Consider the following 23,879-nt stretch of genomic DNA (forward strand, 5'->3'; position numbering starts at 1 on the left):
GTTTTTCTCCTCCAACCAGGCTAAAACAGAAGTCTAGCTGTTGTACCCGCTCCTACTGGAATGACAAATGCCACAGACCTTGCTCCAGTCAAGCGACTCTTCTGCTCTATCAAGCTCTTACACTGCATTTGCAACTGGGTTTTGTCGGGTGGTTTGGTTTCTTTTGGCTGGTGCAAGGGGCTGGAGCACAAGTCCTCGGAGGAGCGGCTGAGGGAACCGAGTTTGTTTAGCCTGGAGATGAGGAGGCTGAGGGGACACCTCCTCGCTGCCTACAACTGCCTGAAAGGAGGGTGGAGCGAGGTGGGCGCTGTTTTTTTCTGCAAGACGTGAAGGAACGGCCTCAGGCTGCGCCAGGGTGGGCTCAGATTGGGCATCGGGAAAGATTCCTTCACCCCGAGGGCTCTGGGGCACCGGCACGGCTGCCCAGGGTGGTGGTGGAGCCCCCGCCCCTCGAGGGGTCCGAAAGGCGCGGAGATGAGGTGCCCAGACGGCTCCGTAGAGAACAGGAATGGCTGGACTCGACGATCTGTCCCAGCCTAGCGCCGCCTCTCTCAGCTCCGGGGCCCCGCGGAGCCCAGCCCGGGGTTGTTTACCTCCTTCTCGGAGCGGCCCCACACCGGCCGCTCGGGCCCGGCCCCTTCGGCGGCGACGCCACCGGCCGCTGCGCGCTGATTGGCCGCGGGGCCCGCCCGTCCCGCCGGCACCGCCCCGTCCGAGGGCGCCAGGCGCGGGATGGCGCCCCCGCCCCCGCCCCGCCCCCCGCCGCAGGCAGCGCTTCCCATTGGCCCGCCGGCCAAGCAGCGCCGTTTCCTATTGGTTCTCCCACCCGCCACTCCGGATACGCCGCTTGCTATTGGCTTGTTCCGCTAAGCCCCGCCCACTCAGGCGCGCGCTCCGATTGGTCCGCCGGGCGAGCGCCGCCGCTTCCTATTGGCTCCGCCCCCGCCACTCCGGCGCGCGCCGTCGCTTCCCATTGGCCCGCTCTCCCTAGCCCCGCCTTCCCCTCCCTCCGCCGGGCGAGCGCCGCCGCTTCCCATTGGCCGCTCCTCCCACCCTCCCCCCTCCCCGCCCCGCCCTCCCCTCGCCCGTCGCGCGCGCCCCCGCCCTCCGCGGGGGTCACGTGATGTTTTCGCCGCGGCGCCGCCGAGGCCGCCTGCGTGAGCGCGAGCGGGCGGGCGGGGGCCGCGGGGCGCGTCACGGGCCGGCACCGCCCGCTCCCCCGATGCGCTGCCCTCCTCTTCCCCGGTGAGCCCGGCTTCCCCGCCGCCCTCCCCGTTCCCTCCGGACCCCCGCCTCGGCTCCCCCTCAAACCCCCCCCCCCCCCCTTAAGATGGCGAGCGGGATGAATGGCGCGGCCGGCGGCGGCGGCGAGGAGGAGCCGGGCCCCCGCGGCGCGGGAGGCGGAGCCGCGCCTCAGCCCGAGCCCGGCGTGGCCGTGGCGGGCGAGGGGGACGCGGGCGAGGGCGGGCGCTGCCCGTCGCCCCAGCCCCACCACCTGCTGCTGCTGCTGCGCCGCTCGCCCAGCGCCTCGCTGTGCCCGGAGCCCCGGGGGGGCCAGCCCCGCGCCGCCCCGCCGCCCGGCGACGACGTGAGGCGCTGCGGCTACCTGAGGAAGCAGAAGCACGGCCACAAGAGGTACTTCGTGCTGCGAGCCGAGAGCCGCCTGGCCCCCGCCCGCCTCGAGTACTACGACAGCGAGAAGAAGTTCAAGAGCAGCCTCCGAGCGGCCGGCGGGGCCGCCTCGCTGTGCCCCCCGCCCAAGAGGGTCATCCCGCTCTACCAGTGCTTCACCGTCAGCCGGCGAGCCGACGCCAAGCACAAGCACATCATCGCCTTGTACACCAAGGACGAGTATTTCGCCATGCTGGCCGAGAGCGAGGCCGAGCAGGAGGCCTGGTACCAGGCCATCAGCGAGCTCATGAGCCAGAGCAAGAGAGGCTTCCTGGAGCAGGAGGACCACGCCGATCAGCAGGTGGACGAGGACGATGAGCACTACGGGGCCACACTCAGGCCCGGCACGGTCTTCAAGGAGGTGTGGCAGGTCAACGTGAAGCCCAAAGGGTTGGGGCAAACCAAAAACCTTACCGGAGTGTATAGGTTGTGCCTCTCCAGCAAGGCCATCCACCTCGTCAAGCTGAACTCGGAGGTGCCCTCCGTCCACTTGCAGCTGATGAATATTCGCCGCTGCGGACACTCGGAGAACTTCTTCTTCATCGAAGTGGGCAGGTCTGCCTCCATTGGACCTGGAGAACTCTGGATGCAAGTGGATGATTCGGTCGTTGCCCAGAACATGCATGAGACTTTTCTGGAGACCATGAAAGCTCTAAAGGCCTTTGCGGAGTTCAGACCCCGAAGCAAGAGCCAGTCTTCTGGAGGTGGCAGTGGTACCAATCCGATCTCCTTCATCACCACAAGGAGGCACTTGGGCAACCTGCCCCCCAGCCAGACGGGCTTGCAGAGAAGATCTAGAACTGAGAACGTTGCCGGAGGGACTCCTCCTACCACCAAAAGCAGCAACTCCTATCGCTTCAGAACATCCAGCGAAGGAGAAGGAACCATGACTCGACCTTTTAGGTCAGTGACTGGGAGTCTCATCCACCTGAATACTGCGAGGATGAATTTGGGCCGGCAAGAAGGGAGCGGAAGGTATGTGAGAGCCGCTTTCAGCTCATCTTACCACACCAGGTCTGCTTCGCTCCCCGTTTCTCATTTTCCCTCCACTACAAGTCCCATCAGTGTTTCTTCCAGTAGTGGCCATGGCTCTGCTTCAGACATGTTGACCAGGCCTTCTAGCTCGTCTGTGTGCGGTTCCCCGAGTGATGGGGGATTTGTCTCTTCTGATGAATACGGCTCCAGCCCTGGAGACTTCAGGTACTTCCGAGTCAGGAGTAACACACCGGATTCCCTGGGAAACACGCCGCCTATCAGGGAGGAGAACTGTCTGAGTGAGTACATGTCCATGAGTAAGCAACAGGCAGATGACAGCTCGAGAGATGATTATATGGAGGCTGAAAAGTGTTTCAGGAAAAGAACTTACTCTCTAACAAAGCCGACTTCTGTAGCAGTGCAGCAGAAGATGACACAAACCACAGCTTTGTTAGATGAAGATTCTGCAGGGAATCACGGACGATTACTTTACTCTGAAACACCAAAACTGAAAGACAACCATGATTCAGAGTACAATGATGCTAACCTTGATTCCATATGTAACCAAAGTAGGAGTAAAGCCAGGGATGATGGGTACATGCCAATGATGCCAGGAGTTGCATCTTCTCTGTCCAGCAACAGTGATTATTTGCCAATGACTCCTAAAAGTATGTCTGTTCCAAAACAGATAAACAATTCATGGTCACCGTCTCAGGTTGACTCCAGAGGGTATATGATGATGTTTCCAAAGGCTAGCTCTTCACCTGTACGAAGTCCTTTAACTGGATTTGTTTCTAAAGGAAGTAATGAAAAGATCGTAAACAATGAGTATATGGATATGTCACCTGGTAACTCGGCTCCAAAGCATCCCAGTGAATCAAATTATATTCACACTGCTTCTGTTTCCAAAGGTTTCAGTTCGTATTTTTCTTTGCCTCGAAGCTTTAAGGCATTATCAGGACAAAACGGTGACCACAGTGAATACGTTCCAATGTCTTCACCTGGAAAGCTCTTGTACGGTGGACCAGAAAACATGAAAGGGATCAACAGTGAGGCCTTGGCTAACGGCATCTCTAAATTGCCGGTGGTGAAGGGTTCGGATGAAGGACTTGTGCAGAACAGGGCTGCTAGGCCCACAAGACTCCCACTAGGTACGAGAGGAAGCAATACTATCCCAAGAATGTACGATCGTACAGTTCCACCTGAGCCAGCGAGTCCTGGTGAATACATCAATATTGATTTTAATGAAAAGGCGAGTAATACACCGTACTCCTTATCTGCAGAAGGATCGCCGTCGTCTCTGGGCTCAAGTAGTGACCACAGACAGTCCCCGCTTTCTGATTACATGAGTGTTGACTTGGATGTACAGTCACCGAAAGCAGCGAAGGAACTGTCCAACTCTTTAACAGATATTTCAATTTATGCAAGTTCCAGTATTCCTAGAAACCAACCAAATCCTGACTACGCTAGGCTTTCATTTGGTACTGCTTGTGTTAGCACTGCAAGTAACAGGACTGATGACTACACGGAGATGACGTTCAACATGGCAGCCACACCGCCTCGGCCGTTTGCTGCCGAATCTGACGACGGTGTAAAGATTGATAGCCCTTCTTCCATAGTTAATAGACTGTGCATTGTTGATCGATATGCTGGTAGCAGTAGCTTCTCTGTTCCTAGCTCTGATCCTCCTATGGGACCGAAAGTGATTCGAGCAGATCCTCAAGGCAGGAGGAGACACAGTTCTGAAACGTTCTCTTCTGCTGGGGCTGTGACGACCTCCTCCTCTTTCTTTACTGATAGTAGCAAAAGACACAGCTCTGCCTCATTTGACAATGTTTGGTTAAAACCGGATGAAAACATTTCTGATGGTCAGGAAAGCAAAATGTCCAGGGATACCTCAACTGGATTTCAGAATGGCTTAAACTACATCGCTCTGAATTTACGCGATGATCCTATAAGCTGTGAGGCAAGTACTACAGCGCCAACTTGCCATCTCCAAAATGGTACTTCAGGTTTGGATAGTGGAGCTTACGTGAGCATAGATTTCAGCAGATCCGATGGTCTGAAGTGTAACGCTGCGAGAAAAGGTTTGTAACTTTAAAAGCACTCTCCTTTCCTGCTTGCTTAACTATAGGAATTGGGTTCTCTGCTTTTAAAATTTGGTCTTCAGAGTGGGGTAAATGTTTTATATCATCTTCTGTATTATTCTAGTACAGCCAGTCTTGTAGTACAGCATCCTCAATGCTGAGCAGAGATGAAAGAGGACGTGGTCCTTGGCCTGAAGGATTTGTGTGGTTGTTCTGGGCTTTTAGAGGTGTTACCAAACTGTTGTTTGCCTCAGTTCTTTTATAAAAGGATTTTGCTCGTATAAACATTAATCGTATTTCACATTGTGAACTCTTGTCCTGAGGTTATAGTAGCTCCCCTTTTCCTTCACCTTTGTTTTGCTTTTCTTCCCATCTTGTAACTAGATGACTCTTCTAGGTTTTTTTCCATAAATATGTAATTTGTACCATGGATAGAGAAAGCTGAAAGTTGCTAAATTGAGTTTAAACTTCAAAATTTGGGGCTTAGACCCATTTCTTTCAATAAATGCAGGTGAATGCATGTTTTAGGGTTTCTCACATGCAAATCTGCCCGCATCTTGGTTGACTCTTATGGAAACAGAACTGAGGTTTGTATTTTTTTAACCCTGTAAAGTTTGGTGCGCTCCTTTTGAGCACTGATCTCCAAAGGATCCTTGCATCCTCTGGAGAAGCCATCTCCTGGTGGTTGACCAGGATGGTGGTGGGCTCCTGGAGCCCATGCTCTCCATGTTTACCACCTTCAGATAGTATCCAAGGGCTTGGTTGAGCTGTAACCCTTCCCCACCTGTACAGAGAGATCTGCCTTTTGTGTGATGGGTGAGGAATGCCTGTGATAGAGGGTCTGAAACTTTGGAAGGAAGGCTTCTGGCTTTCAAGTGATCGGTGGCTTGACCAAACTTCAGGTAACAGTTTGAGGTGTGCATCAAAAATAAGAGTGGGAGGAAGAACATGAAAAGGCGGAGGGATGCTCCTCTTCATATGTTCTTTGCTTTCATGGTGGGAGCGAAAAATAGCAATTCTCTGTTAGTGGTACTGTGCGTGTCCCCAGAGTGCACGGCAGTGTTTGTTCAAGCACTGTGTTGTGACTTTGGAAGTACAATCCTTATTTTGGCCTTCGTGACCCACTGAACTCTTTGCAGTAATTCACCTACCTGGATGGAAAATGGTGCGTGTTAGCAGCGATGTTTTCCTCTCTTTGCAAATGTATGTGTAGTCAATAATTGATGAGCACCAAGAGGAAATATTTAATCACTGTTGGACATTGATATTTGTCTACTTCTCTGTCAACAGAGAAGGTAGTAAAGAGGCAGGCTACTGCTGGCTTTTGCATTTTTAATGACAATCTTAACTCCTGAAATGATAGGATTTTTTTCCCGTTTTTGCTTTAAAACTGTGTCTGAAGGCAGAAGGTATTGCAGCAGCTTAAAACTGTGTAGCCTTTACTACTGGAAGGTATAAGCCTGACTCAGCTTGCATGCCATTCGAAGTCTGGCAGCACTGCTTGGGGCTGCTCAGAAATGTGTGGTTTGCCTCAGTGGTTTTTTTTCCTCTGCTTTGTTTTGTTGGTTGGAATCAAATTTAGAAGACGTTGAAAGCTGCCAGTCCAAGAAGTGCTTTTTTTCCAGAGTTAGTCTTTCATCACTTCAGAGATTTGTCAGCTAAATCACAGGCGCACTGGCTGCTGTAGCCCATTTGTGGTTGGTTTTTTTTGCAAAAAGCACCCCCAAAGACATCAGAGTTTGAACTTACTCCCTTCATATGACTAAAACCTGTGTTGTAAAATAAAACTTCCTACAAAATGGAAGGAAAAAAGATCAGCGATGATTTCCTTTTGGCTGTGCTGTAAATATTAAATTTAAAAATAGTGTTCAAGAGATAATATTTTAACATAAATAAAATTTTTAAATGCATTTTGCTTACTGCTGCAGCCCTGTGATGGATTTTTTCCCTGGTCTAACACAAAGTACAGAGGGGCACTTAGAGCTGCTGCTCTTAGCTGTGAATTGAAGTTTTCTGGAAATGAAACATGCGTTAAAATCAAGTGAAAGAAACTGCATGAAAACATGGGCATTAGCAGGATATTAAGCATGAGAATAGTTAGAGCTTCGGCTGGTGGTTTCTTCCTAGTCCTAAGAAGGAAAAACAGAATTATAAAACATGGTTCCAAAACAAGACCTGACAGTTCTCTAAAGGCAGCATAAATATTGCTGGTGTATTGTAGGAGGGCAGGTGGCACGTGGACACAGTGGGTGGCTCACAGAGAGGTCAGTGGATTTTGGAACAGTCCAGGCTAGAAGTAGCTTTCTGAACTTACACAGCCCTGTAGATCAGTGGCGTGTGTCTGTTTCTTAGTAATAACTTAAAATTCTTGATTTATTAAGATAGCAGTTTTCATTCACACACTAAATCGTGTCTCTGAGCTATAGCAAGGCTAACTTTAGAAGTCTCTATTCTTACAGCTTATCAGTTTCTACTGCAATAAAGCTTTCACTTTAATATTTGAAAAGTTTTTTCTGTGATCCAGAGTAACACTTTCATGTTCCATTTTGATTAGTGGAAATAAAGCTGCACTCTTAAACGTCTTCTGTCCTGAAGAGCTGAAATGTGCCTGTGTGTAATTGATCTGTTTAATACTTCTGGAGACTTTTAGAGCTGAGTGCTGTCTTTCCTTTCCTTCCACATCTCACTTGTTTGGTCTCTTTGCCTGAAAAATGCTCTGTGGTTAAATCCATTCTTAAGGAAAGTATTTAGCAGATGCATTTACCCTTTACTTCTTAGAAAGTAACTATCGCATGTTTATTGAATTTTGTCAGGTAGATAACTTTATTGCTTTCCCTGAACTACAGTTACTGGAAGGAAACGTTTCCCAACTTGTGGTTGTTTACTTTTTTTGGTTTGTTTTTGTTTGCCTAACTGGAATACTGTGTTCTATGACTCAGCTGCATTCTCCCAACTGCCGAGGGTGGTGGGGCGGTTGCTGATGCATCACTGCCCCTTCATTGTAATTCCCAAACTGCTGCTGGTTCAGGTTCACTGGTGTGAATCAAACGTTTTTGGGTTTTTTTTCCTCTTCTCCATTCATGACATGGATGGAGGAGGGGGAGGGCACTTACTTGAAATGGTAAACAGGCCTGGCTTGTGATTAAACTTTTATTTTAGATTTAGGCAGAATTGAGATTGGGTTTTATGTTGATGGTGATGATGGTTAAAAGAACATAAGCTTCCGATTTTTAATGCTTTAAGTTTAAGGAGATCCTTAGCAAAACAGTTTCATCACAAAATTGTTACACAATATCGTAGCAAGCGGTTTGCAGTTTTGATTGCATGAATCTGAGTCATGAAATTTTGTGCTAGGAGTACAGAACACTAAAGCTACTTCAAACAGGGCTTAGCTAATGTATACCTTGTTATTGGACCTTGTAGAAACTGAGGAGGATAATGAGAATGGGGTGGCAATAAACTGCATAATGGGTCTTGTACGATGCAAGTTTCTTCAGACCTCATTAAGAATATTAAACTTGCAAAGGTAGCCTGGACTCCAAACCCAAACCAGACTGTTCAGAGTAAATGTGATGTTCAGCTGAATATCAACCCAGCTATTTTACACCCACTCTTTAATCTTATCTCTAACGCTATGTGAAGATGATATTTCAGAAGTTCTCTACAGTGCAAGATTATAATTTAAGTATTCCTCACCTTTTTAATTGCCTCCTGTGCCAGACAGGGCGAGTGTGTTGTGTACACCTTGGGGAGCTGAGACGAAGGAAAACAAGTAGAGCTGTGAAGCAAAACTTGTGGTCTGAATTGTCCAGGTCCTTTATGGTAACGTGCCTATTTCAAATGCAAAATTTTGAAGGATATAATGAACAATAAACACTTTGAGAAATTCAGTAGCTGGAAGTTTTAGCTGTTACTAATATAGTAAATTACAGTTTACAGGATACCAGTCAAATAACTGCCACTTTTGGGTTTCAGACTAGTGGTTTATGAAAGTTTGCTTTAAACTGAGACTCTTTTGTATCAGCAGAATGCTTAAGACGTGGGCCCACTTAAAAATAACTCGAAGAACCCTACTGAAGCACATGTGAAAGCTACTGTGTATCCTACAGCTTTGAAGTAACACTGGGATAATAATTAAAAAAAAAAACCCACCGAAACTCAAACCATTGTAATCTTACTGTAACAGATGCCACTTTAACAATCTTAAGTGACTTACAGCTGTGCTCAAAAATACACAGGGTGACTTTCTCGAGTAGTACAGGAGCTGCTGAAGGCAGAACAGATTATTGCTTTGCAGCGTGGGAGTGAGAGAATCATGACATATTTGACCAATGATCAATGAGTTTTACTTGTGCTTGGGTGAGAGAATTGGAGGCAAGAATGTTGCCCTGCCATTGAGAGAGATCGCTTGCTTGCAGTACGTGTGAAATACTTTGGTAAATTAGCTTTCCAGACTTCAGTTCTGTAGTTGCAGCTGATGGCCTTGTGTCTTTTTTGAAGTCTAAAACGTTCAGCTCATAGCTGTCCTGTAGGTTAAAGCCCCGCTGTAGGACGTGGGGAGGTCTGGGGATGATCTGGCCCTGATTCAAGCTGCCCTTTTTTTCTTTTTTTTTTTTAAATCTTTTGGTGAAATCTCAACTGCATGATTACCCATTCAGTTTTCCCTCTAAAACTTCCCATTTCCCTTTCTCCTGTGATGTTGGAGGGCTCCTTGTTCCCCCTGTCGTGGGAGGCTACCTGGCCCTTCCCACAGCCGTCTTCCAGCCCGGGGCCACAGGGTTCCTTGTCGCTGGGTGTTCCTGAGGGGTTTCTGTGTGTCCGGCGCCGTGTGAGCAGTTGGTAGGGCTCAGGTTTGTTTTTTTTCTCTGCATATGCACTTTCTTGATGAAAGGATCTTTAATAAGTTTTCTTCATATTGACTGCTGGGGAAGGATTTATACCTTGAGGTTTTGGATGGTGCTAAAAAGAGCCTACAGAGCTGTGTTGTACCTTGGTGTGTGTTTGTGTGCTCTGTTTGTGGACCTGTGGTGCTCCTAAAAACATGCTGAATGGTGTCCAGCACATTGTGCTAATGAGTTTGTTTTTCTGATATGAAGTAGTAAACAAACTACCGTTTTTTAGTACTGTTGTGATCAACTGTGGCATTCGGAAATCCAAGGGGAAATGGAGTGATAAAGCTGAAAGGCAGGCGAGAGAGGGTCAAGCTTTCTGGAGCCTGGGGATGTATCTGCTGTTTTGTCTTAAAAGTGTAGCATTATCTTATGACTCACCCCTAGATGGTATGTGATGACTTGGCTGGAGAGCTGTCCTATGGCCCACCCTGCGAATCTGCTCTTTGACTTTTCTTCCCCTTTAGCTTTCAGATATTGACCCCAATCCAATGATGCAGTTGCACTGTTGTCTTACAGGCTGAATCAGTGAGTGGGGGAAAAGGAAAAAGTCTGCTTTAGGTTTAATCAAGCCCTGCGTCTCCGTAAAGGTCACTCACCTTAGGGATGGTTCCGATGTAGTTCAGATCCCTGATCAATAGGGATTTGTGACATACTTGAGGGCAGTGGGAAGACGAAGGTAAAATGCCCTGACTCATCAGAGGTGTTTGGGAGGTGTTGCTGAGCCTCTCATCTACATCTTGAACATACAAGTGTTTGGATTTGTGGAGATTTTTCTTTAGGTGTAGCATTACTCAAAGAGCAGCAGTGTAAGAGGCTGCTAGCAAGAATTTTCTGCCCTGGTTAAGTCACAAGCTCTGTCTTAAGGGGCAAAGGCTGCTTATTTCAAAGCAGTATTTTTCAGTTAATTTAGCTGTAGGGTTGGGTGCTAACAGTTCAGACTGCTTGTGTGTATACAAGTATGCGTTACAAGCCAGTGATTCGTGGGTTAGGTGTAAGGTCTCATCTTTCCTAATCTCCTGAGAAGAAAGTTTATTTGAAAGTGATGGCTTATACTGAATTAGTAGAGTTAAGATTTGGCTATAATTCCAAGATGATGATACAATTTAATGTGACTTAATAAAACTGAAAAATTACTACTGAAAGGCAAATTGTGCTTGTGTTCACTATATAGCATATGTATATTATGGGCTTACATAAATATCAAATTGAGTTATTATTTGGGGCGCAAAATAGGTGTTTACCATCTATATTTAACTCTGTGGTGTTTTGGGGGGTGGGTTGGGTGTTATTTTTGTTTAGTTGGTTTTAAAAGAAGATGTTTTTCATGGCAAACAGGAAATCGGTTAGAAATGAGTTGAAAAAATGAAAAGATTTGATCTTGAAGCCTTTCAGACAGTCTTAACGACAGTGAGTCTGTTAATGGAAGCTTGTAGTGCTGCTCCAGAAGTGATCGCTGCTCGCTGAAGAACCTGAACAGGTAGGCAGGATGGAGATCCCCTGCACTGTGCTGCATGTAAATGTGCTGGTCCCTGTTCTAAGGAGCTTCCTATCTAAAAGATGAAACTAAAGAGATGAATGCAACTTGATACGCTGGAGTGGAGAGTAAGATAAAGATCAAGGCTGCTACCATTGGTAGGGCAAAGATAAGAGTCGGTGTCCAGAGAGATAAAAGGCTGCTGGTGGAAGTGCTTGGAAGGGTATGCACTCAGCAGACATTGATGGCAGGTAGCGAGCTATAAATACAGTGGCTTAAATGGCTTGAAAAGGATGAGGTAAATAAATGCCAGAACCCTGGCCAGGATATTAATCTTGGTTAGAGGAATGTGGGCCAACATGTATCTCTGAGTTCGGAGCATGTCCTGATGTTTACTTCTCTCTTTTAGATGTGGAATGTGATGATTTGTTTTCCTCTTTCTTCCTTTCTGTAAGCTACTTTTCTTGCAGCCATGTGACTGATAGATTTGGTGCAAGCAGGGGTGCAGGAATGTGTACCAGAGCACAGGATCACCCTGTGCAGCATCCCTAGCCCGTTGATGTTGCAAGGACTTGCATGCTTGGATGTTGGTGAATCTTTGCTCCAGAATCAGTTAGGGTGATGCAGCTGCCTTGGCATTACTACCAGTTACTTCTTGGTTTTGCAGGAGTCGTTTAGGTGGCATCTCTGGGATTCAGGCAGTCTTCTAGGGTTGGGGAGGAGGCAGCAGTGTGCAGTGGGAGATAGAGCCGCCTTTAGTGTCTGTAATCAGCGCATCAGAGCGTTTGGAATCCAGCTCTGAACAGAGCTCTGAATGGCACCAGCTCATCCCTGCTGTCGAGCTCTGAGCTGCTGAGGGTGGCCTGCAGAAACTGGAGTGCAAAACAGTGGCTTTGATGGGAGAAAGTTGTTCTCCTGCTGCGTTGGTAGGTCAGGTTGAGCAGGCACTGTGGTGGCTGCGGGTGAGCCCGGATGTGGTGGCAGCAGTGAGGATTGGTTCAGTGTTGTGGTTATAAGTGACTGAAATCTTAATGTTGACGTATTCCACAAGGTAAACACTAAACAAGAGTTGCAAACTGTTGAGTTAAACTTGTCTGTGAGGAGGCACAGTTTTGACTCTGTCCATTGTGAGCTCTGGGAAGCTGAAGGCACTATCCTGGGCGCTTGTGCTGTGATTTGAGAAGACCTTGCCTTGCATGTGCAGTGCAACCTGGACCTTTCTTCCTCCCCTGCAAAAGCCAGAGGTTTGTGTGTCCTAATGTTAGTGCAGGCTCAATAATGTGATAATCAGAAAATGTAAAAAATACATGTGTGCCCCTGCTGTGTGTGGTAGCAGGTAGTGGCTGATAGTGAAGATATATTTTTGTGGAGGCATGCATGGGCAAAAGGTCTGGCTGAGGAGGGTATAACTGCTTGGGTACGTGGCCATGTAGTAACTCTTAGCCTTTGACAATCATTTATGGTGTCAGAGGTGGAAGGAGAAGATTCTGCTGAATGCTTTCAAACATTGAGGGCTGAAGTGTTTGGGAAGAGTGAAGGATTAAAGTGGGACATGTGAAACTTTCTGTAGAAAGGAAGTACCTAGAAAGGTGATTTGATGGGTTGGGAGCTGTTCCAGTAGTCATTGGTGACGCTGGCCTTTCTGCTACTTGTGTTTATAAGAATAGTTTTGCTTACTGGAACTGCAGACCTGTGCCTGCAAGCAGGCACCGCCCGGCAGAGGAAGGCCGGGGCAGGGGTGTGCAATACTGCCCTGTAAATATACACCCGCTCTGGCTTTTTGTTGTGTTTAGCTAGGGGAATTTCCTGAATCTGATGTAGTGTGTTTTATAATCCTTTATGGATCTTCAGCACAAGTCCTTTTCCAGTCACTCTGTGAACCTGTGTAAGCTTGTGGTCAGTTTGGACTTGCTGCACCCAGACACCTCTGCCTGTTTTGGACCCTGTTCTGTGCTGGTGTTGTTTGGCAGCCCCCACTTTGTGTACTGGAAGAAATGATGAACCCTGTCTTTTCTCTTCATGCCACTTAGGATTGTGTGGGTGCTGTACCCTCTCCCGCCAGACGCTTAGCCAGTGTGCTGTCAGCAGCTCTGTACCACACGCAGTGGGGTCCTGGGGTATAATGGTTTTTTTTAAATTTCCTGATGTGTCCTAATGCTTCTATGCAGGCTGAAGGGCCCTTGTTACCTGGCTGTTCCACCCCAGGAAGCTGTTTCACACCCTTCATGAATTTTTCTGCACTACTTTGAAACTCTTCCAGTTATTCTGAGTCCTTTTTGAATAAGGGGAGCAGAGCTGTGCGTGCTATTCAGCACTGGTATTTGACATGGCTGTTTTCTTTCCTGTTTGTTTCCTAACAGTTCTTAATGTCCAGTGTACCGCAAGAGCCCAGGCAAGAAATGCAATTCCTCCCTGCTGGCAATTCAGGGCTCCTAACCTTTGTCACAAGAGCAGAGCAGAGCAGACTGCAGCAGGAGATGTTGTCAGGAGCTGCATAAACCAGATTCTTTTTCCTTAAAATTCCCCTACATTTCCCACAGTTCAGGTCAGTCACCGTGTCTGACACTTGCTTTTGGAAAAGCAGAACTTTTTTTTTTCATTCTTCTGCAATGTGGAAATCTGAAATTTTAACTTCTCTGTGTTTTTAAGTGGACAGGGGTTAATTTTTAGTGTTTTCTTGCTATATTGTAAAAGAAGTTTAGTTCTACAACCAACCAACCAATCAAAAAAACAAGCTGCGAAAGCCCCCAGCAACTTTGTGTCAAGCTGTCTGGTGCAGTTTGAGTTGGTGTTAGGGCCCTGCCAAAACTGCACGGAAGTTTCCTAGTTCTAGGAATAGTATCAGTAAATGAGATGAAATTAGGGAGTGTGCATGAGGCCTTCCTAGAAACAACGCTACTGTTTATTACAACAGAAAAAGAAGCTGCTGTTTCAAAAGATAAGGCCTTTCTGCAAAGCAAATAAAAATAATGTTAAGGCATGGGAGAGGTTTTTTTTTAGCTCATGAAGTTGCAAAGCACTAAGAATAGCGGAACCACATTTTGAATGAACAGTTATGGATAAAGGTTATTTCAGAGAGTGACTTTGTCTTCTAAATTTTGGCAATACAGCTTGAGGAGCAATCTAATTAACTGGGATGCGTTTTTACCAGTTGCTGTGTTTAAATAGTTTTTCCATTGAAAAGTGGGTCATGGAACAGGGTTGTTTTTTTTAAAAAAAAATGTTGGCGTTTTGCTTGGGGAAGGTCAGTAAAGCTGTAGGTACAAAATATATTTATTAGCTCAATTTGGGCATCATGAATTTGTTGTTGAATGAAGAAAGTGTGTGGAATATTTGCTTAGCGGTCAACAGGTGGTTTAGCACATTTCCCAGGTAGGGACGGCTTTCTGTGGGAGAACTGGTTTGGGTTACCCAGGGACAGGAGCCACATACGCCATGACCACAGCAAATGTGTCAGTTGTCCTGATTTGTATTTGTAGACCGGGTGTCTGCGTGAGAAGTTAAGAAGGAATTCTGCTTTTCTCAAATAACACCGCTTGCCTGTAGCAAGGTCTGAAGCTCTTCCATTAAAATAAGAACTTGAAGAACTAGGACGATGACTTAGGAGAGTAACTATGTGTTTGGTAAGATTAGGGGCAAAAAGGTTTCGCACTAATTTGTGAAGAGACTATTTGGGGAAATTCCCTCTTTCTCCCTAACCCACCTGCCGAAAGGAAGGCTTGAAATGTCGTCCTGGTGGTGGTCCTGCCCCGTCCGGTGGCCCGAACAAATCGCTTTTGGATGCTCTTGTTGTGTCTGGAGTTTGTACTGGGATTTGATACTTTACTGAACGACAGGAACGTTGACTGGCCCTGTGTACAAGGAAGTCTTGGGCTGTTCTGCCACTTTGATCTGCGTAAGTCAGATTAATTCCGATTTTCCCCCCAAACCTGAAGTTCAGGAAATTGAGAACTTCAGTAGTGTTCTTCAGAAAGCATTAAGCTGTTTTAGTCTTTGACATGGAGATTTTAATAATTTAATTAAATTAATATCTAATGCAAGCAAAGCTTTTATCCTTTTAGGAATCAGTTGCAGAATTATGTCAGTAAAAGCCTTTCCTGTAAAAACAGGTGTTATTTAGGATGGATTTCTTTGAGAGAATTAGGATATGTCTGCTATGTTCTTAAAGCCTCTTGGTTTGTTTTGGAGTGGCCTGACTTGTATGACCTTAAGAGTTCAGATGCAGAAAACGAAGATACGTTCTCATCCAATAGCTTTGAAATGGAACACACTGGGTTTGCAATCTAATCCTCTGCCCCTAAATTTTATAGAACTGTAGATGATTTTTGCATAGAAGACTTGCAGAGTACTTTCTCAGTGTGTTTCTTGATTTTAAACAAAATGTTTTCGAGTAATGGCACGCTGCCATCCTCTTAAATATTTGCCCTGTTAGTTTCTCTTCCGCCCTTGCAATCCTTTTCCTTTGACTGATTGTTCTTCGGGAGGGTTCAGACAGCTGGGTGGAGTTTTATAGTCTGATCCCACCTCAAACTGAGGGATTTAAGTAGAATTGTGTAACGAAGAGAATGTTGTTTTAATTTTCTAAGCTTAACTTATGTATTTTAAGAGGTGACCTGTGAAAATGTTTTGATGTTTTCTGGACTCGTTTTGCTCATTAAATGTTCGTAAGAAGTTGAAGTTGTATTGTTCTCAATATTCTGAGGCAGTAGAGCTCAGTTTTAAATAAAGGCTGAACCTTTTGTGTGGAATCTGTTAATGGAGCTGAAGTTTGAATAAACAGAAAAGCCCAGTGTAGGGTGCTGTGAAAACTACTTAGAATAGTGTATTTGTAGGCTGTTTCAAGAGTGCAGAGAGTTTTTTGAGTTCAGATTTTCGTTGCTTGTTTCGTTGTGGTGATCAGTTATCAGTTTGGTTTTTTTTTTTATCGGTGGCCTGAGCAGATTTTCTTGGAAGAGCTCGTGACAGCCCAGGAACAGCAGCGTGTTTGCACTGCAACTGATGTTTATCTTCAAACTCAGCATGTCTAATCTGGCCACTGAGTTTCATTTGGTGGCATTTCTGTTCTGAGACCTCTGAGGCACTGGTGGGCTACTCTGCCATTGCTTCTGTCTTCCCAGCTGTTTGCATCTCACAATTCATTTAGAAGAATTTCTTCCATTCCTCTGACAGCTTCCTTTACTGTTCCATCAGTCCATTATGTTTACGTGGTGTCTGCAATGAAATGCTGACCTGTTTTTTTGTTGTTGATGGGCAGTTCTCGTATTTGTACTGCTAACATAGAAATCTGTTGGCTGATGGATCGTCTGTTATGAAGACTGAAGTAAGATCACCCAGCTGTGCAGAAGCTGGGTTGTTTCTTTGAGCTTTTTGAGTTTACCTTCACCTGCTGGCCAGTCAAAGGGTGCAAAAAGGTGTGGGAGAGAAGAGCCACCAAGAAGCTTAATGTGTGATCATGCTCGCAACCTCACTAAATAAACCCATTTTGCTTTCAAAGGATCCTTCTAGTATGGAACCACAGAGGTGGAAATCCACAAGTGAGCTCTGAATATCAGCAGCACAACAGACATCAGCCTTGTCTTGCTGATATTGAACCTGTTTTATGCTGTTTAGACTAATAACTTTGCCTGTGGTGTGTGTGCATGTGCTGTGCTTTCACACAGCTGGGTACAGGTGCCTCTGGATAAACCAAACCAGTGCTCTGACACTGAGGTTCCTGCTTGCTCCCTGCAGGCAGCTGCAGCACTGGAATGCCGGACGCTATCAGCTGGGTGGTTCAGCGCAGGTTTTCCTGGGAGTATGCAGGGGCGCAGGGTGCATCAGCTGGAGCTCTGTCAGTATTGGAAGGTTTATGACTGCAGAAACTGTCCTGGTTCTGCTGGAGACCCCACTCACCCCTGGACACAGAGTACAGAGGCTGCGCTGTGGGATCTCTTTGATGCCTGAAGGTTGGTGGTGGGTGCCCTGTGTGCCCTCCTTGCTGTGGTCCCACTGTGACAAGGAATGGACTCCTGGGTGCTGCCCTCACGATGGTGACTGCAGACACTGTGAGAGGAGTGTTGCAAGACCTCTTCTTAGGTTTCAGAGGGGATTTTTTTTAATGTGGTCAAACTTCATGAGTTTTTTTGCTTGTATCTGATATTGATATGTGTGTACACATACAATAATTTATGTCCATACCTATAGATAGATGCTTGGTGCTTTTGTCCCAGAAAATAGCTGATGGCTCGGAGCATCAGCCAGCTGTACCACTCCAGCTGCAATACTGACATTTTCAGCTTTAAGGAGGGGATTAGAGAAGTGATGTCAACCAATACCTCTGTGTCTGAAAGACTTGAGGCTTTGTGAGACTGATCAGCTTGGAGGTAACATTTGTGTGAAACTGCCTTCTGTTTGTTTACAGTTCCCACAATTCTGTCTTAGCTTAAAAATGAAGAGGAAACATGCTGGAATGTAGTTTGTAGTCATGAGGAGAAGGGGGACAAATTAATGAGCTCTTGTTTAATGAGTCCAGAGTTTCAGGAAGGAGGAACGCTGCAGGGAGGTCCCGAGCTTGCCTTTACACTAAGGTAAAGCTCTCTGAGCCAGGATGTCCAAGGAATTCATAAGCCATAGTGAAGCTTAGTTGATGATACTTTCTTCTCGTTCCTTATAAGCTAATCTGTGTCAGTCTGGGCTCTGGTTGGAGTTCCCTGGTGTGCTTGCTCTGGAGTTGGTTATCACCCTGAATTCTGAGTTATGCCAGGCTTGTTCAGAGAATCAAAACTGAGCTAAGCAGAGCTGTTTTTTTTCCTCTTAAGCTCTTCCCCTTCCCCTCCGAGTATCTTAAATGTAATTTGACATAGATTTATGGAAGTTTTAGAAAAGTTCTAGCTATAAATACCAAGTTCTGCCGCACAGGATTGCCTCATTCAAACAGCTGGGCCTTTGCTCTTCAAAATGTTTTGGGGATGTGCTTGCAGAGATTAGAATAACTTGTCCAACAGCTTTCAGGTGTGCCTTGTGTGTTAGGCGTGGAGGAAAAATGTCCTGACAAAAGCAGAGACAGTTTTTGAAGTTCCTTTTATGTAAGCTTGTAGGTTCACAGCAAGGAAAGGGTGGGGGGGATGCTGGTAAATGTTAACTTTTATGGAATACAGGTTTAATATAGAAGCTGGAAGTGCTTTAATGTTCGACTTGCACGCATCGTTGGAGGTGTGATTCATTGCAAGCTGTAGTGCATATTTTCATCCTTTGGTCCTGCAACAAAATAATATTTTCCTAAAGAGGGAAACTATTTCAAAAATAATAGCTTCACTTGGCTTTTGTGAAAACAAAGCCATCGCTAACCACATCACGCTCTGTGTGTAACAAGCAATAGCTTTTTGTAGTGATCTTATGATGTCTGAAATAATACAAATGGAGATTCTTGGGTTGTGGGTGTATTTTGGCTGTCTCTCCTTGAATTGTGGAAAACCAAGTTACTGTACTTTTGAAATCGCTATGTATTTGAAAAATGAAACTCAGCAACCCAGACCTTGGTGTGGGTTATGTAGGGATAAAAGGGAATTTTCTCTGGAGACGAAGGACCCCTCTGTATTTGTGTGCATCTTGCACCCCTGACATAGTCTTTGCTTCTCCATCTCCCTGCGCCAGGAGCTGGGTCTGTCCCAGATGCCGCGGTACGGGCAGGGCTGCCCAGGGCAGCTCGTCTCCGCTTTGCTCTTCTATCTTTCTTTTTGCTTTGAAGGGATGGTATTTTTAGCTGGCGGAAATTGGAACTTCAACTTAGGGTGGAGTTTGTGCGTGCTTTAGGACTGGTTATGTAAGTAAACACACAGGTTTGCGTTGTTATACGTAACGCTTGTTTGTTCTTCAGATTTTGTTCAGCATCTCCCTGTGATGGAGGCAGTGGAGCAGTGTGCTCTCTTTAGCTGTGAGACGTAACTGTTGCCTCATGACCCTGCAGAAAAGCATGGGCAGGGTTTGCTCCAAAACCCCTTCTTTTGTTCCAGGGGGCCACACTGCCATCGCTGCGCTTCCTAGTGAAGTATTCCACATATCGCAGTTGCTCTCGATGGCAGCGAGCTCTCCAGAGCAGTGAGAGAGCTTGGACTGTGTGCCTTCAGGGGGAAAAAGTTAAGTACGTTTCTGATTTTGTTGTTTTCTGCAGACTAAATCTCTTACGCTAGCTCTTGCTTCTCAATGGGAACAGCCTGCTGTTTCCTTTTTCCCTGTAGTGCCGGGGAACAGACTGTGCAGACTGTGCCTCAGACTTGAAGAGGAGGTGACCAAAGCTACCTGACTGGCAGAGGACAGTGCCCTTGGTCTTGGCTGAGAGGACATAAATGCTGGAAGAGGACAGTCCATCAGGGTTGGGAGCCGGTGTCACCCAGTGGTGTGGCAGACCTGACCCTGCAGGCTGAACATCAGTGTCCACACAGGCTCTGGTGGGAGTGGAAGGGGTTCTGCAGGGAGCTGAAAAGTCACTTTTGGTACCTTCTGCAATGTGTGTGCACATTGCTGCAGAAAGTTTTTTGCATCCCTACCACAAATTTGTGTGTCAGGAGCTGTTTGAGTCACTCCCAGCCTGGCGTGTACGCAGTTACCTGTTGGGCTGGTGTTCTGCTTTGAGGTTGTCTTCCCTCCCATTCCTGTTTCTGCCTTCTCACCTGACTGTGTCTACCTGTAATAAAACAATTAGATCTTTTTTCCTCCTCATTTTGCCAAGCACTTTGTGTTTTGCCTCTTCCAGTCAGTTTGAAGCTGCTGGTTGTTGCTGCAGCATTGGAGGTGTCTGTCAGCTGTAGCTCTGCGCCTGTGCCCCGCCTGGTGCCCTTCAGTGAGGCTTTTGGGAAAGGGAAAACTGTACTCTGAGGGGTTTCTCATCATAGGTATTTGAAGCTTTTCCCTGACAAGCTAAGGGCAGGGCATGCAGCTGGTGTGCCTTGCCACTCCGTGTTTGGAGCTGGAGTTGCAGGGAGTTGATATTGCAGTTCTGTAGCTGCAGTGAATGGGAGCGTTTCCCGCAGCCGGAATTACAGCTGGGGGAGCAGAGCTGCTCAGCGCTAGCCTCTCTGCGCATCGCCCGTTGCATAGAGAGGATCGAGCTCTCGTCACGTAAATTATTGATCGTGAAATAGGTGATGGGTATCTGCAAGCTGGGGTCCGTCCCCCAGAGCAGGGGCTGGCGGTACGGTGCTGGCTGCAGTCCGAGCTCCTTGCCTGCACACACGTGGCAGCTCTGCAGTCGCTGCAGCTCTGCGGTGCCTGCTTCAGACTTTGTCGTTCTTCCCACTGGCTTAGGATTTCTGAGCATGGTATCATCCGATAATGCCTCCTCCTTCTGTGAGAGACCAGTCTCCTGCACTTAGCCACTGTCGCTTCGGCAGTGGATAAGCTCCATGTATTCTCTGCACTAGAAAACATTTTTTTCCAATATAACTTGCATTTAAAATGTCACTGACTTTTTTTTTCCCTCCCTCCTTTCTAGACTGACTGCATTGCCATGGAAACCATTGTTGGAAGACAAGACTTTTCTGCTGGTAACTCCAGAAACTGTGTGGTGCTTTTGGAAGCAAAGCTCAGCTCCAGCCGGCTACTTTCATTTCCACCAGCACGGACATAGACACACATCCTTTTAATTAATTTTTTCATAGACATCAGCTCTCTACAGTTGAGTTAATTTGAATTGAGATTTTTTTCATAGCTGTGCTTTGGTGATGGAATTTGGTCTTTCATGTCATATCTACTTGGGAGGCAGCGTGAATGCCAGTGGGAGATCCCCGTGTGCCCCTTTCTTCCTCCTGCCTCTCACATTAATTTTTTTTTTAAATTTATATTCTGAGAAGTCAAAGCTGGTTTCTGATTGTCTGTTTAACATGGGGTTTGCTTCTCTGGTACAGTAACAAGTGGTTAGCTTAAAAACATGTATTGTTTAGAAATATCTTGGCAGTTCAGGATTTTTCCAGGTGGCTGGGCAGAAGGAGGGTGGGAGGGAGAGGTGCCCTGAAGGGGGGGACCTGTGGGACCGAATGACTCTGGGAAGGAGAGGCCTCTTCTGCCTTGTTATATTTTTTTTTTTATTTTATTTAAGATTTTGCTTTCATGGTACAAGAGGTATTTCTTGATCGTAGGCTTAGAGTATTTTAAATCAAGTGTCTGTCGGAGCTTCAACTGAATTTTCTTTTTGCTCAGAATTTTGGTATGTACAAAGTAGGATTAATGGGCTGGTTGTATTGTAGATTGTTTTTGTTCTTACCCTCAAGATACTTGTTTATAAATACGAATAGTGTAAAATGAGGTTTTTGTTTGCGCATTCAAATGGAGAACTGCAGGGTCACATCCAGCGTTTGTGACTTCTGCGTTATACTTGTCAGCTGTAGCTTTTTAAAGGGAAACCACCCTAATTGATCTTACTTTCATCGAAAGCCCCATTTTTTAATTTGGGACTATTTCTGTTCTTTCTTCCTGGCATAAAGGGGAAAAAAGTAAAGTGTTGGCTCATCAATTATCTTCATTCCGCTCACAGAAATGTGACCTTTCTAAAATAAGCCCCGATTCCCCCAATTTAAGCGCTTTGCTCTTGTACTGAATTTTTGGTTTTGGTTGGAATGAATTTAGATTTTTTTAACACTGCTATGAATTTACAGAGCGTGGCACCGGTGGCTGGTGCACGCAATGTATGACAACAGGCACTGACGCTGAATCAAGGGTTTGGAAGTGGTACGCCGCTCCTCATGCTGTACTGCACCACACAGCTCGTACTCCTCTGTCGTATATTGTACAACCCAGTTGTCAGGCCGCCTCACCTCACGCCCGCGACCTTCGTGTTGCTCGTACCCTTTGTATAACACACGAGACGCCGTCACCTTTGGCTGCTCGGTGACGTGGACCCAGATCTGGTTTTGCGTAGTATTAAAACGTACACGTCACTGAAAGGTGAAAAATTATTTTTCCTTTGGAAACACGGTACCGATCGCAGTGTCCAGTGACAGGAGAAACTGTTGCTGTAGGGTTTAAAAGCACAGAGCTGGTTTTGATTCTGGAAGAGAAGTTGAAGTTGGTACAGTTACTTGTTGCTGCTAAACATACACTAATAAAAAATACGACCACTCTTACAGACCACGATACTGTCTCAGCAAATAGCTTTTGTTTGGTCGTGCAAATTAATAATGCAATATGTAGACAGCTTTTTATGAAGCTTTACATCTTTTCTAAGAAATCAAAATTTGGATGACGATAGCTCTAAACATTTAATCTGAAAGGAAAAGGCTGTTTTGAAGAAATTTGTTACGTACTTATTTCATATTAGACCCCTGAGGCTGCCATTGTACAATATACAGCACTGATTTAATACATGCTGAATAAATAAGTAAATGGGTAACCTCAAGCGTAGTGGTACAAATACTAATAGGTACGGCATAATAAATATGCAATCTTTTTGAATCTCTTAGTTTACAGCAACTAATTTATTCAGTATTGTGCTGGGAGAACATTTTCAGATGATGTAAAACATATCACTATATATACGACCTTCCAGCTACCCATTTATGCTGCTGTATAGTACAAAAATACCAATGATAGAACAATGTTTGTCCTGTAAATTTAATTTGATACTGGACAGTTATTGTCTGTACAAACGAAAACATATATGGTTGAAACTGTTCATTATATTTGCTATTTCTGCTTCACAGATCTGTTTTAAAGTTGAGCTGATTGATCTGGCTTTGTCTTCCATTGTAAATATTGTTATGTTGTTTTCTTTGTAAAACACATCGCGTTTGCGGTTTTGGGAGACTGGCTTGAAGCTCTGTATAGTGTTTATATTTATCTGACCTGGCTTTCCATAGAGCTACTTGCAGTAAATACGTGTTCATGTAGCTCCGTGTCTGTGTTTTTATTTTTAAACCAACTTTTGTTTTTTTCTGCCTCAAGTGTGGTTCCCCCTGCTGCGGCTGCTTTGTCACCCTGCATCCCTGAGGATTTGGAGCAGCTTTTAGGGTATTTCAGGGCAGGAATTCCCAGCCTGTAGTGTTTTCTCTGGCACTCAGCGTAAAAGCAAAATGCCCAGAAGTTTTCTTTGTTACAGTTTCAGAGTGCTGGTGAAAACTGGATTTCTGATTGTAAAAAAATGATCAGTGCCCAATACTTTTTCTGCTTTAAATGTGAAAGGCTGTGGGAATATTCTGTTCATGACTTGGTCCATGACTGGGTAGGGAAGCTTCGTGATCAAAAAATACAAGTCCTAGAAGGAATTTTTAGTAGGGCTGGATCAGATAGGTTCTTGTCTTTAGAGTTCAGGGTAAAGGGGAATGGAAGTGGCTGCTGTTTCAAGTTTTGTAGTGGTACTTCGGTTTGAGATGTAAAATAAGGGCTGGTGTGTGAAACCAAAACCCGTATAGACATCTCATAACTTCAGGTAATGCACCCACTTGTGAAAAGAGCAGAATTTAAGTTGGAAAATACCAACAAAGTGTAGTGCCTTTCCCAGTTCCTTACTGACACGAAGGATACGTCAGTAGATGTGAGTGTATAGGATCTCTGTAGATGTGGGTGATGACTATGAAATGGCTTGGATTTGGGTTTTCTTTCTTTAAAAACAGCTGAGGTAATTCTTGCCCTGTTACTCAGAATAGTGCATTAAGGCACCTCCCTGTGAGAGTCAAGCTGGCTGTAAGAACTGGGTTTTCCTCACGTAAAGCAGCCCCTTTACTCTGGCCTCATTTCAGAGCACGTAGCCTGTATGGGGAAGGAAAAGAAAACAGTTTCTCATTCATGGCAGAAACAGCCTTGCCAGCAGCA

General features: G+C 45.9%; 1 protein-coding gene across 1 annotated transcript; it reads left to right on the forward strand.

The window, feature by feature from the left end:
* Nucleotides 1–1,118: 1,118 nt before the first annotated feature.
* Nucleotides 1,119–22,957, forward strand: IRS4 (insulin receptor substrate 4). Its single transcript, XM_069868071.1, has 2 exons — nt 1,119–4,733; nt 20,569–22,957. The coding sequence occupies exons 1-2, from the start codon at nt 1,331–1,333 to the stop codon at nt 20,571–20,573; spliced, it is 3,408 nt and encodes a 1,135-aa protein (XP_069724172.1). The 5' UTR covers nt 1,119–1,330; the 3' UTR covers nt 20,574–22,957.
* The last annotated feature ends 922 nt before the right edge of the window (nt 22,958–23,879 follow it).

The sequence above is a fragment of the Phaenicophaeus curvirostris genome, chromosome 13 (genome assembly GCF_032191515.1).
Source record: "Phaenicophaeus curvirostris isolate KB17595 chromosome 13, BPBGC_Pcur_1.0, whole genome shotgun sequence".
Lineage (NCBI taxonomy): Eukaryota > Metazoa > Chordata > Aves > Cuculiformes > Cuculidae > Phaenicophaeus > Phaenicophaeus curvirostris.